The 14,077-nt window shown below is 38.7% G+C and overlaps 1 protein-coding gene across 1 annotated transcript in view; it reads right to left on the bottom strand.

Annotated features, from left to right (window-relative positions):
* ddb1 (damage-specific DNA binding protein 1) overlaps positions 1 to 14,077 on the bottom strand; it is a 45,725-nt gene that overhangs the window by 13,435 nt on the left and 18,213 nt on the right. Inside the window, exons 14-21 of the mRNA XM_044197532.1 lie at positions 11,277 to 11,440; positions 8,661 to 8,768; positions 6,023 to 6,230; positions 5,663 to 5,758; positions 5,151 to 5,262; positions 4,075 to 4,198; positions 2,283 to 2,447; positions 1,645 to 1,739 (exon numbers count right to left, since the gene is read on the bottom strand). Coding sequence (XP_044053467.1) covers positions 1,645 to 1,739; positions 2,283 to 2,447; positions 4,075 to 4,198; positions 5,151 to 5,262; positions 5,663 to 5,758; positions 6,023 to 6,230; positions 8,661 to 8,768; positions 11,277 to 11,440 — 1,072 coding nt within the window. The remainder of the gene's footprint in view (positions 1 to 1,644; positions 1,740 to 2,282; positions 2,448 to 4,074; positions 4,199 to 5,150; positions 5,263 to 5,662; positions 5,759 to 6,022; positions 6,231 to 8,660; positions 8,769 to 11,276; positions 11,441 to 14,077) is intronic.

The raw sequence follows: 14,077 nt of genomic DNA, 5'->3' as shown, positions 1-14,077 counted from the left end.
AACTTGTCACCATGTTGTATAATGTTCTACCGATGCTGCTGTCAAAGGGGAAAAGTGATATCACTTCTATGATGGATTAGTCCTTAATGATGTTTAACTTTGGTGTGTAATAGTGAGTTTAGAAGCAAACATTTGCTCTCTGAGTCAGAGAAGCTGACACATATATCATTTTCTGTGATTAAACTTTGCTGTAGCTGCACCATGAAATGCAGGGTTAAGTCACTAATAGCTATTTTGAAACATCACTCAAGTAATTTAGAGTGAAATGATTTCTTTAAGGTCCCATTCAGTGAAGAAAATGTTAAAGAAAGGAAGTGGTAGGAAGTGAGTCCTTGTAATGTGTGATGAGTTTCAGAAATCTGCAACCCATTACAATTTGATTCTCGATAATTTAAGATAAAGCTGCCTTTTCAAGCTTTTAATCCTTTTAATCTATCTATAGCTCAGTGTGGATGAGCATGGGTATAACAGGACAGTAGGGGGGAAGCTGTTTCTTTCACACTGTATGTCAAGTGACTTCACAGAGAAATCCATATGGGATAAATCTATTTAGGTATTGGACTTTAAAATGACAGAGGAAGCAGTTTTCTTCCTGAACAGACTGCATACTTCTAAAACAATCAAAGAAAGGAAAGTCAAACTGCACGAGTCATCTAGAGGTTGACTTACTGGTGAGAAAAACATCTGAGTCATAAAAAAGTGAGGTATTCAACTGAACATAGTGAAGGTATTCTGATCAAACTGTTTTCTAATCTAGAAACTTGTTTAAAATGAACCCCATCAAAGAGTCTGACTGTGGCTACCATGGCTAGGTATCGAACCTCAATACTTCAATCTAAACATGGCATCGAATGCTTGGTCAGATTCTTGGTCTTGTTTAGTTATCTTTTGATTTTCATCATGACTTTTAAACTTTTGTTTCTGCTAAGTTCTTGTACCACTGACTGTGTCAAAAACAGTATTAAACACTGGTGAATTGAGAAGTTTGGTATATTTCGTTAAATGAATATCGTACCAAAACTTAGCTACTGCATTGGTAACGGTTATTTAAACGTTATCTGGCCCTAGTGACTGCACGTAGCATTAACATATTCTCACATTAACCATGACGGAATATGCAGTTTGTCTTCATGTCAGGATTAATAAAGGAATTAAGTGATAGCCTCCCAATAGAGAAACTGGGTTTTAGCAACTGAAGAGTCTCTCCAGTTATTTGCATCAACCTCCAGTGTAAACACAATCATATTACAACTGACAGTTCTCTTGACATACGGGCAGAAAATAGAAGCAGAACTGAGAGATGCTGGTTTTAATGCCTGGACCAGATGGTAAATTATGATGTGGGAAGTGAATAAGCAACTACTATAGAGGTGCACTTGAAAGAGGCACTTGGTCGGCACCTTCCCAAGGGCTGGGACTAAAGATTTTGATTGTCTGAAGAACTTTTTGACAGGGAGTCTGAGGTAAAAATATAATCTGACAAATTAACTTAGTTCAAAGTGTACCTTGAAGCAAATTTAACGTTCAAGCTACATTTTTCTTAAAGTCTTTGAACACATTGTAAATAAACACAAACTGAAGCAAGGAAAAACTCAAGTGCTTTGTATGTCTTGCTGAAAACTAACACCGTCAAGCACCACTTACTGTGCTATTGATGCTGGCCAGCAGTTTGCCATTGAACTCCAACATAGAATAGACAGCTCCTTTCACCTCCTTCTCAGCCACGGTTTGCAGCTTACCTGCAGGAAACAGCACAATATATGTCAGTCTGTCTGTTCAGTTAACATTCAAACACTCAATGTCAACCTAAACTAGCACCTACAAGATCTTAGTGAGGCTGAGGGTAGTGTACCGCTCGACAACTGAGAGATGTGGGAAAAAGTGAAGAAGAGTAGGTAAGCCATTCAGGAGGAATAAGGACGAAGGTAGAATGAAAAGGTAAAAGAGGATAAATGAAAGACATGCAATGCTCCTTGAGAGGGATAGAGGATGAAAAAAAATGCGGGGAATCATTAGAGGTGAGAGGAGAAAAGTCTGATAAGAAATGATTAAGTGAGGAGGGAAGCAAGAGCATGGTAGGGCAAAGTGTCGGTGAGTGAAAAAACAGGACAGAGGGTGGGGAGAAGAAAATGAAGTGGGGTGAAGGATAAAGAGAGCAAAACAAAATGAGCTGGATGAGAAGACAAACAGGATACGGTTGAGGAACAAGACAAGAAAGTGCATTTGAGTTTGTGTTTGTTTGCTGAAAACAGAGAAAGCTAAAGAAAAGCCTGGCTACTGACCGTCAGTGTAGTGGAAGACAATGATGCGTCCCTGCTTGGGCTCAGCCTCCTCTGGGTACACCATGGCGGTGCCGACGATAAAATACACTGACGGGTCTTTTCCCAGACGACATGACACCATGCTGAGGGCGTACTCACTGGGGAGGAACTGATGGGCATGCAGAACTGATAAAAGATTAAAAAAAAACAAAAACAAAACACACATACCTTAGGAAATGGAGTGTGAGAGCAGCACAATACATCTCTCTGTTAATAGGATTTTACATTAATCTTTTTTCATGACTGTCCTTCGGTATTCAGTTTCAAAGGACGAAGGTTTACAAACAAATGATTTTCCCCGATTTAGAGACCCACACGGACATTTCACTCCACCTCTACCGGTCCCTATAGGTTATATTGAGCTTTCCAGGTGTTTTTTTCCTTGTGTGTTGTATTGATGAATGAGTGTTTTCTTTAACGATTTATTTTAAATTATTGGAGAGGCTGCTTTCAGTCATTTTAAACATTCACATGTGCACAATAGAATATACAATATCGTGGGACATTTAAGCAGCAAAACTAAAAATTGTAGTTATAAACTTGACAGGACAGCGGAAACTCTCCAGAGGAAACAGAATTAAACTTTTAGCTTGTGCTTTTTTAGACAGCTCTGATGGAGCACAGGATTTATCAGGAGGACATTGCTTTACTCCAAAACAATCTCACTGTATGAACCTGGACTGTGTGTGTGACACTAGGCAGTGTATGCAGAGTTAACTGATAAAATTGTAGTAGTGGTAAAGTGGTAAAAAGGTACGGCAATGGATCACATGTTCCATAACATCAAGACATGCAGAAAATTATGCATCCATTAAAACATATTTGGCACAGCCGATGTTGACTATACAGTGGTGTGTGACTGAGACAGTGACACTCGTTATAGACAAAACTTATTAGAAATAACTGCAGATTTCAGATGACGTAGCAGTAACTGAATAACTGATTACACTACTGTATGTATATGAACCCTGCATTTGTTCTTAGAAACAGGGTACCGGTGCAGTTATATACATCAATGAACTCAATGTTCACTGAAAAACAAGCATCTATAGTGTACATACCATACACTACACTACAGCAGAATGTCTCCACGTCCGATTGATGAAAATCTCACAACATCTAAATGAGCGGTTATCTGGTCACACACTGGAGTTAACTGGAGTCAGCTGTGGACACAACGTGCTGAACCAGTCCCATATTTACATATTATTAACATATAACATATCCTAATAACGCGGGTGTGGTAACTCTTAGATTTTTTAAAAGGAAGGCTTGGCGCAGCGAAATCTGCATTGCAAAAGAGAGTGGAGCAAAAACCTGCCACATTCAGTGAGCTTCATCATGGAAATCGTCTGCAGGACGCCCAGGGTGTTCAATCATTAAGTTATTCCATAAAGAGCCGGTGTGAATTTTAGATATTGAGTAATAATGATAACAGAAACATATTTTATGGGGCGCCCTTCTAAATACTTAAGTACAAAAACATAATTTAAAAATAGGACATTAAAGTAAGGGATTAAAGTAAGTATGATAACAATGCTGAAACACATAAATACAAGCTTGAATGCTAAAATGAGTGTATCCATTTTAAGATCAGATATGAGCAATGACTTGATGAATGAGTGTTGGGACCAGGCTGTGGAAACTCCCTTAGTTACTCTCCAAGCTGAGCACAATATTTTACTATCAGAAGCTCCATATGAAAGCACCAGCTCTGAGTGATCAAATGGAAATGTACATCCGGCTGTCTCACCTTCAAAGGTGTGCTGATCCACGACTAGCAGACTGTGAACTTCCACTTCTTCACCGAAGGAGGTCTCGTGGGGAGAAGTGCTGCTGGGGAAGAGCTTGCTGGAGCTCACACTGCTGGAGAGAGCCTGGAAGGACGTAGATTTATGAGATACGACAGGAAGAGAGGTAGAGACAAAGAGAACGAGCAATTCAAGTATCTATTTCTGTGTGAGCTCAACAGCACAGTCGGCACCATCTGTAGCGCCAGATGCGCAGCATTTAAAATCAGGTAAACATCTTTCTGATCATCACGTGGGAGAGGCTCTGGCTCTGCTTTGTTTCCACAAAGTTGTGCACTGTAAAGCTGTAAAACACAAGAAAAGTACACACCTGTCCCTTTGGGGAAGCTATAGAGCCAAGCTGAGTGGACACAACCCATGCTGTCACTGTAAATCTGGCTGAAAGGACTTTCAGATTAGCTCCCCAAATACAAATCTCTTTTGTATGCTTGGCAGCTGAAACCTCATTGTCAGTATTCTTTGACAACAAATCAAACAAAAGATGATTATGTTTAATGTAATTTGAACTTGATTTGATCTCTCACAACAGCTAAATTTAGCTCAAGTAGGTAAAACACTTAAAAACAGCCTTCTTCATTTATTGCACTCTCTTACTATCTACATGTCTCTAGACTAGCTCTGAAACAAAAAACGATAAAATATATTGTAGATTATGATGATATGTTTGATTATAATTCTACTTTTTATAACAAATAATATATTTGGGGGTCGATTATCAAGTAAAAATAGTAATAATCTGCCGGTAACAGCTTCAGTTATGTTAAGATTATAATTCTTAGACTATAAAAGTATATGATCAAACTGAACACAACAGCATTAAGATTTAAATCCTGGTTTAGAAAATCTAGTTCCAGTACACCTACTAAGTGCCTAACAGGACAAGACATTTGTTGTCCTGACAAGCTCCCAGTTAATGTTATTAATAATGTTCTTAGTCAGCCTGCCTGGTTAGGTAAAGCTGCAAAACAAATAAGCCCTTGGGTATCTATTATCCAAACACAACATGGAGATACAGTACCTGAGTGCTCGCGCTGGGGCGTACAGCAGATGTGGTGCCGCTCACATCCTGAATCTCCACCCTGCTGGACAAAACCCCAAAACACTGGGAAACCTCCTGGTAACAGATCCGCCTGGTGGGGTGTTAACAGAGAGAAAGAGAGACAAGGGAAGTCAGAAAAAGAAAAGGGAAGACGCTGGTAAACATGAAAAGAACAAACAGGGGTGAGCTGAACAAAAGAAGGTGCCCTGGGAGACTGCTTTCTGTTTTCTAACTGGATAATACAACAGTCAACCTTTCAATAACTTATTTAACAAAGCTGAGTCATGGTTGTCACTTAAACATTTGAGGACAGAAAGAGGGAACAAAAACATATTCAGCTGATGTATAACAAAACAAACAGGAGAAAGTCGCTTGAATCAGAGCAAACAGGCACTGCAAACATGAAGAACATAAAGCATATTTGTACAGACGATGGGCCTGAAATTCATTTGAAGGTCAATTCTAACACATTTTTTGACAAGGGGACTGACCTGGGAGACTCATAGAGGGGAACAGTGCGAATGTGGAGTTTCTGAATCTCGTCGATGGTACCGATGGTCAGAGTGCTGTTGTTGGCCAGAGCCAGACTGTACAAAAACAAGATGCAGCATTAGTAACGGGGGAAAAGGAAGAAATACACCCACTTCCTACAAATCAATTGTATTGTATTTGATTGTATTAATTTCCATGAGAGAACACATCTGAGTGAACTATGTCGAGGATCAAAACAAAGGAAAGTGCATGTTTATGCACTCTTCAAAGCACAGAGGAAGAAAACCTAAAACAACAACAGTTTCCAATGAAGCTGCAGACTGATAAAATGCACGAGTTGTAAAAGTTCTGCCTCTGACCTGTCGGGGTAGCCCTCAGAATTGAGTGGGCACATATAATTGACCTCCTTGAGGTTGACGTTGGAGAAGACCAGCTTGTGGTTGGAGGAATAGATGACAGTCGGTCGGTCGGAGCAGGCGAAGACGTTGGAAGTGGACAGGGATCTGAATGTCCTCAGCACAGTGGGCTGGGTGCCGAGTGTGACTTTCTTTCGTTCGCTCAGGGCGCCTGGGGGAAGGAAATAAGATCAAAACACAAACAAGTTTAACTCCAGTTTGAAAGGTGGGTGTATCAATCATTGTTTGGGTCAAAAGAGCCACCTGCTAAGCGCATTTAGCCAACAAAGTTTGTCTTTGTGTGCAGAATTGTTTCCTCCTTCAATTTGTGTACATTTAATAGTCTGGTATGTATACTCTTTGGCTTTTGATGCCCTTGTATTTTGTCCCTTCTGACCACCATACACATTTTATGACTATGAGCTGATCAAATCAAAGCAAAATTAATGAGTACATTTATATGCACACTAATATCCTGGTTGTGAGTCCTGTTTTTGATTAAACTGCAACTATTTTGATAATCGATTAACTGCTTCAGTTTTGGGGGGGTTTTTTTAAGTACAAATGACAAATATTGTTGGGTTTCAGCTTCTCAAATGTGAAGATTTGCTGCTTTTCTTTGTGTTATGTGAAAGTGAATTGATTGTTTGGTTTTGGGCCGATCAGACAAAACATGCAATCTGAAGATAATCACCTTGCGCATTAGGGAATTGTGATGAGCACTTTTGACCATTTTCTGACATTTTGTTGACCAAACAATTAATAGAGAAAAAATACTGCACTTTTCCATTTTATCATTTATTATGTAAGCCCATAGTACATGGCAAAAAAGGTGCTTCTTTAGTCTTAACTTAAAAATGTTAATGGGGTATGCTGTCCTGTTGAGTAATGAGAGAGAATTCTAAGGATGAGGAACCCAGTATGAGATAATCCTCCTTGAGACTAATTTCCTGTTTATTCTTCAAATACACAAGTAATGGAAAAATAATAATTCAAAAATTCACAGAAATTACTGGAACAGCCTCAAAAGAAAGACCTTAAAGTTGTTAGAACAGACAGCCATTCAATAATGCAGTAATAAAAGGGCTATTCCACAGATTTTACATGTCAAAGTAAATTTGCTCTGCACAGGGAGTACTACACAGCCTGTGGCTCTTAATTTACTTGCTTTTATTACTTGAAATGACATCACCTGGGTATCTTGACCAGATGATGTCAGTTCAGTGACATCACCCAGTCTTGGGCTTGGAGACTAAACATTTTTAAGCCCTCATCACAAACCGTGTGTGTGTGTGTGTGTGTGTGTGTGTGTGTGTGTGTGTGTGTGCCTATCTATCTAACAAAAGGCATTATTGAGCTATATTATAGAAAGTGTAGGATCAAGTGTTTTTGGCGCTTGACCCATACTTCGGACTAAAAGTCAGGATATAATCAGCCTCTGCTACTTCCATTCTGACCAGCAACAGTAAATACTACATTTTGGCGAGCAATGCTAAACCGCTGTAGTATTCTTTCAATGTAACATGGTCGAATTTATTTGATCTGGTGAGAATTTTAGATGCAGCAATCTGAAGGAAATGAAGGTTATTTGTTCACTCTCACTGCTCTCACAGCATCGTTTTCAGACACAGCAGGCAGTTGTTTTCAGAGAAAAAAGCACTAAAAACCCACTGTACACCACCTGCTCAGCACCAAACAGCAGACAGACAGAGACTAGGTGGTGAACATAGTGGAGCACTTAACAGCTAAAGAGCCAGACATTTTCCTCAGGAGTTGGTACAGACCAAAAAAAGAGCTAAAGAAAAAGTAAATATTGGACTTTTGTTCACCTGGTTGCCAGAAACATGACTCCAAATGAACAATAATATTGCTCCGTGACTTCTGGATGTGTAAATAAGCAACTGTTTGCTACCACGTTCGCCACATCAACTTAAAAGGTGATGATATGTCAATGGTGTGTTCACGACTTATTTCCGCTGCCCCAAAGTGGCCAAAAAAATCTGTTATTGCAGGTTTAAAGGGCTCCTGCTTGGCTGTCTCCATGAAGCTGCATCTTCAAATCCTGTTTCTCACATGTTTAAATAGTTAAAAAATCTTCCGTTAGATAAAACTTAATCATTCCTATGTGGTGGCACATATGTTTAGATGCATCAAATTGAAGAGACACTTCAACACTACCTTAATTGGCAGGCTTCAAAACAAGATGTTTAATTATATATATGAAACAGCAATAAAAACAGGTATGATGATATGTTTGAATCAAAATTGTATATTTTGGTCAGTAAAAATTATTCCTGGTAGTTTTGACCACAACTGGCAAGGTTCTCTTGATGGACTCCGGTATTCTGTCTATGAAATCAAAGCATTTGATTACATTATTGAAATCTCTTTTTGTAGTCAATCAAACTCATAACATTAGCTTCTTCAGTCTGCAAAGTTTCTCCATCATTACAGCCACATATAGTGCTGGCAGTTATGCAATTCCCCATGAAATAATATTCTAAAACTGAAAATGCTCTCAGACAGCTGCCTCTGCCCCCCCCAACAAGCTTTGAGAAGCTCTTATCTAAGTGGTGTTGTGATGGTGGTGTGAAGTACCTACCAGTCTGCAGGTCCAGACCAAAGTAGAAGAGCGCTCCATCTCCCAGCGCACACAGCAGGTAGTAGCTGCCTTCAAAGGTGGTCATCAGGATTGAGCGAGGGATGATCTCTGAGGACGTACACAGTAAAATGATTTATTTTTCGTATATTCTGAAGTCACAGGTTCATGGATGAACACAAAAGTGATAAATGTCTGCAAAAATGTCTTTGTCAGAAAAATCAATAAGGGTTATCGGCCTGACTGCCTGGTAACTTTTGGGGGAGGGGGACAAACATTTGAATCCTGTAGGGTAAATATAAAGTCTTCTGTCTTTTCCGTTTCCTAAACCTCAGTTTCTCTGACTGCAGGCCTATTACATCAAAACAACATTCGCTCTGATTAAGTGCTTGCTGGCTGACTCTCCACAAAGCAGCAGCGTAATAAATTCTGCAAAATGTGGCTACTTGAAAGGTTGCATGTTTCCATGGTAATGTACAGCAATTATTTTAAGTTGTTTAATGTTAAAACAAACATGGGGCAGTGTTCTATTCCAAAAATACATGCAGAAAAAGTTAATCTAAATTAAAAATATAATTCATGTCAACAAACCTAACACAGCTTAACTGAGCAATGCTGCAGTGTGAAAATTCTCTGCTTCCGATGACAGAGCTAAAAATATCAACAATTACAACAGCATATTAGCTTTTAATTTGAAGGTTTCCTGTTTATACACGTCTGCAGTCAGACTGTCCTTGTTAGGAGTGAGCAAGAAAGCACAGTTTGCAGAGTTTGAGCATCGAGCAGCTGTCAGTCAAAGCACTTGGAAAATACTGTGTGACAGTGTGGGAAAGAGTGTGGAAATATTCTTCATGGATGAATCATTCTAATTGGAAAGTAAGAGTCCTGCCGGAGCTGGTTCACCATGTTATGAAACTTTGTCTCCAGTGACTGCTGACTTTTTCATAAGTTTAACCAAAAAAGTAGTCAAGTCCTCCCCCTTGCATATTTTAACATTCTAAGTTTAAATACTTTTCAAGTATCTAAATGGTGCACTAAATGCATTTGGGTTGGCAGCATAGTTAATGTCCAAGTACTCATTGAGTACATACTAAAAAACTAGGTACTTAATGGGAGATGCAATTTACATCTATTGATGAAACTGGAGATACAATCCATTTTAGCTACTACTACACTACTATACACCCGTTCCTTGGACTTATTTGACTCCAGAGGTAACAAAATCTGCCTATCATGACCTTGTTACCTTTTAAACAGAGCCATGCTTGCTGTTTCCCCCTATTTCCAGTTTTTATGCTAAGCTAAACTAACTAGCTGCAGGCTCCAGCTTCATGTTTACCGCACAGATTCGAAAGAGGTATATCTTCTCGTCTAACTCGAAAGTGAAATGTTTAACTATTCCTTTATAACTGGATTTGCTACATTTGTATTACACCAGTCCCACTATTGTTTTAGTACCTCATTGCTGTGTATTTCTACTAATTGTTACAACCATCTGTTCATTTTTAGTAATCATCTTTTTCCCCCCCACCTTCAGCCATGTGAGGAGAGGGGATCTCTATTTAGATTTCCTCCTGCAACTGGAAACTGCTTCTACTGCTATTGGTTCAGGGGAAGGTGGAATTAATTTTTTTAAAACTCATTTAAACTAATTTAATGACCAATTTATTTGTATTTACAACTTTGATTCAACAATGTGAATGACATTTTTTTTCCTTTAACATGTATTTTTCTTTTATGTCCCAAGCAGGGATGTGAGGGCTGACCAATGTAATTTTAAGTTTTCTGGATAGCATTGATTGATTATCCAACAACATTAATAACAAGAACACCCTTTTTGTGCACAAATCCAAAAATTACACACACCCAAAATAAAATAAAATGATTACTGTTCTTGAACCTTTTTTATTTAATTAATGTATTACTACATGAATTAAATAATTACTGTACTAATTCTTCGTATCTTAAGAGATAGCGCTTTGGAGTTAACTATCAAAAGATCTAAATTAGTGTAAGTGATACTAACAAATGTATAGAGGCAAAAACATGGTAAAAATGTAAGGTCTGTTTCTGGCCTTTTTTGTTCTGTTTTTAAAAAATTTACTGCTCGGTTATTTTTGCACTCATTTTATCAAATAGGCAACTGTTGTCACAGTGATACTGAGATTAAAATTATTCACACACACACACACACACACACACACACGCTGTAATGCTTTGTGCTTTCAAACAACATATAGTTTGTAAAGATTGAGTGAGGATTTAACTGCACAAACAAATAAATTAACAAACCCCTTTCCTGGCCTGGCCTGTGGCTTTTTAAGGGGTAACAAGCATTGAATGACTTTTAGCCCTCCTAGATTTTTTTTTTCTTTTGTATTTTTCCCCCTTTATATGTGAAGATTTTGGAGGGAGTTTTTTCTTGAGTCAGCCTGGGTTAGGTTAGGAATCATTGCTTTTGTGGATCTGTGAAACCCATTGAGACATTGTATGTGCTATTGGGTTATAGAAATAAACTTCACTTGACATTAACTGCATCTACCTACAGTATCTCTCTCCCACAAGTCAGTAACAGTTCCTTTTCTCCTGTCAGCGCACCCTGCCTCTTATTTCTCTCACCTCCGCCCAGCATTTCCTTGTGCAGGGCTGTGAAGCAGGGCAGTTTGAGCACACGGGCTGAGATGTCAGTCCAGAGTCCCACAGCGCAGAGCGGTGATTCACTACCACCCTCCCCCAGAGGTGTGATGTCCAGGCAGGCCACCTCGTGCTCCATCTCCGTGGTACTAAGGAAGGTGTAGAGGATGTGAGAAAAACAGTAGCAAGCTGCCCTGCCCACATTGTGTGAATGTGGACGGTGTACGACAAAGTTTGACACACACAGCAGAACAAAATGACTAATGGCATAAATGTGTTAGTGACACAGAGCATAAATTCTGACTGATTTTTTTTCTCATGTGAGATGCAAATTGAATAATGTTGCAGAGGACTGTGGTGAGCTGAGCTGTGAGTTCACACAGGCTAAAGTTTCAAGACAACTATTAATTTCCTATAAAACTGTGCTGGGAGCTCAATCAATGTGTGGACAGGCAACAAGATTTTTGTCTCTAAGATCAATTGGCCACAGCTGGACTTTTTGGTCATCACCCATTAACAGCCAATCAGATTTTTGATTTCCTTGTTTAAGCTCTGTTATGAATCTATTTCCTTAACAACAGCTCCACTTGACAAATGCTACAATGATTAGCAGTTGATCAGTCATTTCCCCATTGCCTGTTCTCTACAAGTACTGCAGGAATATTAAGTCAAATGGTAGCATCCATCAATAGGTCAGCCATATTCTGTGAAATTCTGATGAGAGCAATCGTATTTTAAACATTCTGGCTATTAGTCTTATCTTGTGATGAAGTGACAAGCAGTACAAAATCAGCAAAAACATTTTGCCAAATTTGTCACTTTACAATGACACTACTTAAATGCACTCAATGCCTCAACACAGAGCAACACAGGAATCAAGCAAATTTTAAATTTAGCTTCTGAGTGCATATGCTTGCTTTAGACCAAACAATTTATGGCAATATTAAATTTTTTTTAATGATTTTGTATCTTGATTTGTCAGGTATCTAAATCACTGGACAAAAACAGACACTTGTCTGGTTATTTTATCAAACAAACAGGTTCTGAATTGAATTTACACAAAATGTATAATATCATGACATATATCAACATCGCAACACTATTCCAACCATGATTTGTGTGTCAGGTAATGTTAAATGATTTGCCCACGGACATTCAGCTTACTTTCTAGTTTGCCAATATATGCTGTTGATGTGAGGTTTGCTATAGTAGCAGGAGAGTTGTGAGTATCACTATCTGGAGCTGGTTTGCTGGTTCTGGGGAAACTGTCTCGTCCTCTCTAGCTGTTAGCTTCTCAGCAGCAACTGTAGGGACAGTTTGCTAACCCGCAACCTAGCTAACATTAGGTACATTACTTGCTGTGTCGTTGTTTGCTCTATATCATGGTATTTATCATGGTATTGGAGTTCTCCAGAATTGCATACCCCACCTTTAATTAAACAAAAAGCCTGAACTCCTGCATCGTAATAGAACAAGGCTACTCAATAATGCAAATATATTGTAAGGATAATCACTGTATAGTGTGTTGAGTACTTACACTTTAATTGTATTACAGAAGAGCATTTCAGCAATGTAAACATCTTTAATCCAACCATGACTATCTAGTATTTACAGACTTTTTCGACTCACACAGCAAACCAGCAGCTTATTGATGTAGGCCAAACATTATTTCACAGCTCTGGTGAGACACTTCACTCTGTCTCCTTCAGTGTTTCATCACCTACGAACACTCTCAGGTCTGCAAACAAACACTTTGTGCTTCAAGCAGCCCTGGTGGCCATTTTTACAAGCTGTGTGTCTTTCTCTGTAAAAAAACACCCAAAACATTTTTGTGTATCCTTGCCTTTTTTTTTTAAACTACTGTAAATATAGTGGCTCAAAGCAGTTTCATTGCAATAATGGCACAAAGACAGCCACAAGGGTAAACCACAGCAGCAGCATGACAGAAATATAATAAATGGTAAGACTCTACAGTTCCACTGCACCATTCACTTCGGACTTAAAAATGAGATGCAAATCCCTCATCTTAATCTTTACCGCTGATCAGGAAAAAATAAATAAAAAATGAAGGTAAGATAGTGCAGAATAATAATAACACATAACTGTGAGTCAGAGACCAAGTTGTTGAACTATTGGGAATACAGTAAAATAATGTTTGATTAATTAAACTTTCATACAGCAACAGCCTAACAGTTCTGTTGGGTATTGTGTACGCAGTCATGTGTAAGATACTACCCTGCTATTGTATCATATTAACTATTCAATTAACCTGCAATTCCTTTAGTTAGACTAATTTGTTAGAGTATATACTTGATTGTTTTTCTTTCCTGACAAGGCATAAAGACTTGAGTCTCTGCAGTTGAGTTTGTTACCTAAAATTAATTTTACTTGGCTAACTGACTAGCAATAGCTATGTAGCTTTCATGCTAAAGAGAATCCTTATAAAGATCACAGCCAGAGGATAACTGAAGGGATGAGGTTAGACATTTTTTTCTCTTAAGATTTCTGAACTTGCAAACTGACCCAGTTTGTGGTCTCACCATCAAACCCAGACAGACATGGGGGGGCGTTAAAAGGAATTGTTGACAATTTGGGAAAGCTTACATATTTGCTTTCTTGCCGAGAGTTAGATACGAAGATTGATACCACTCTCATGTCTATCGGGGGGAAAACAGCTAGCCTGGCTATGTCCAAAGGTAACAAAATCTGCCTACCACCACCTCTGAAGATCATTAATTAACACATTTGTTTAATCTGGACAGAGTCAGGCTAGCAGTTTCTTCCCA

The sequence above is a fragment of the Siniperca chuatsi genome, linkage group LG1 (assembly GCF_020085105.1).
Source record: "Siniperca chuatsi isolate FFG_IHB_CAS linkage group LG1, ASM2008510v1, whole genome shotgun sequence".
Classification (NCBI taxonomy): Eukaryota; Metazoa; Chordata; class Actinopteri; order Centrarchiformes; family Sinipercidae; genus Siniperca; species Siniperca chuatsi.
This window is presented reverse-complemented; position numbering and strand designations above follow the sequence as displayed.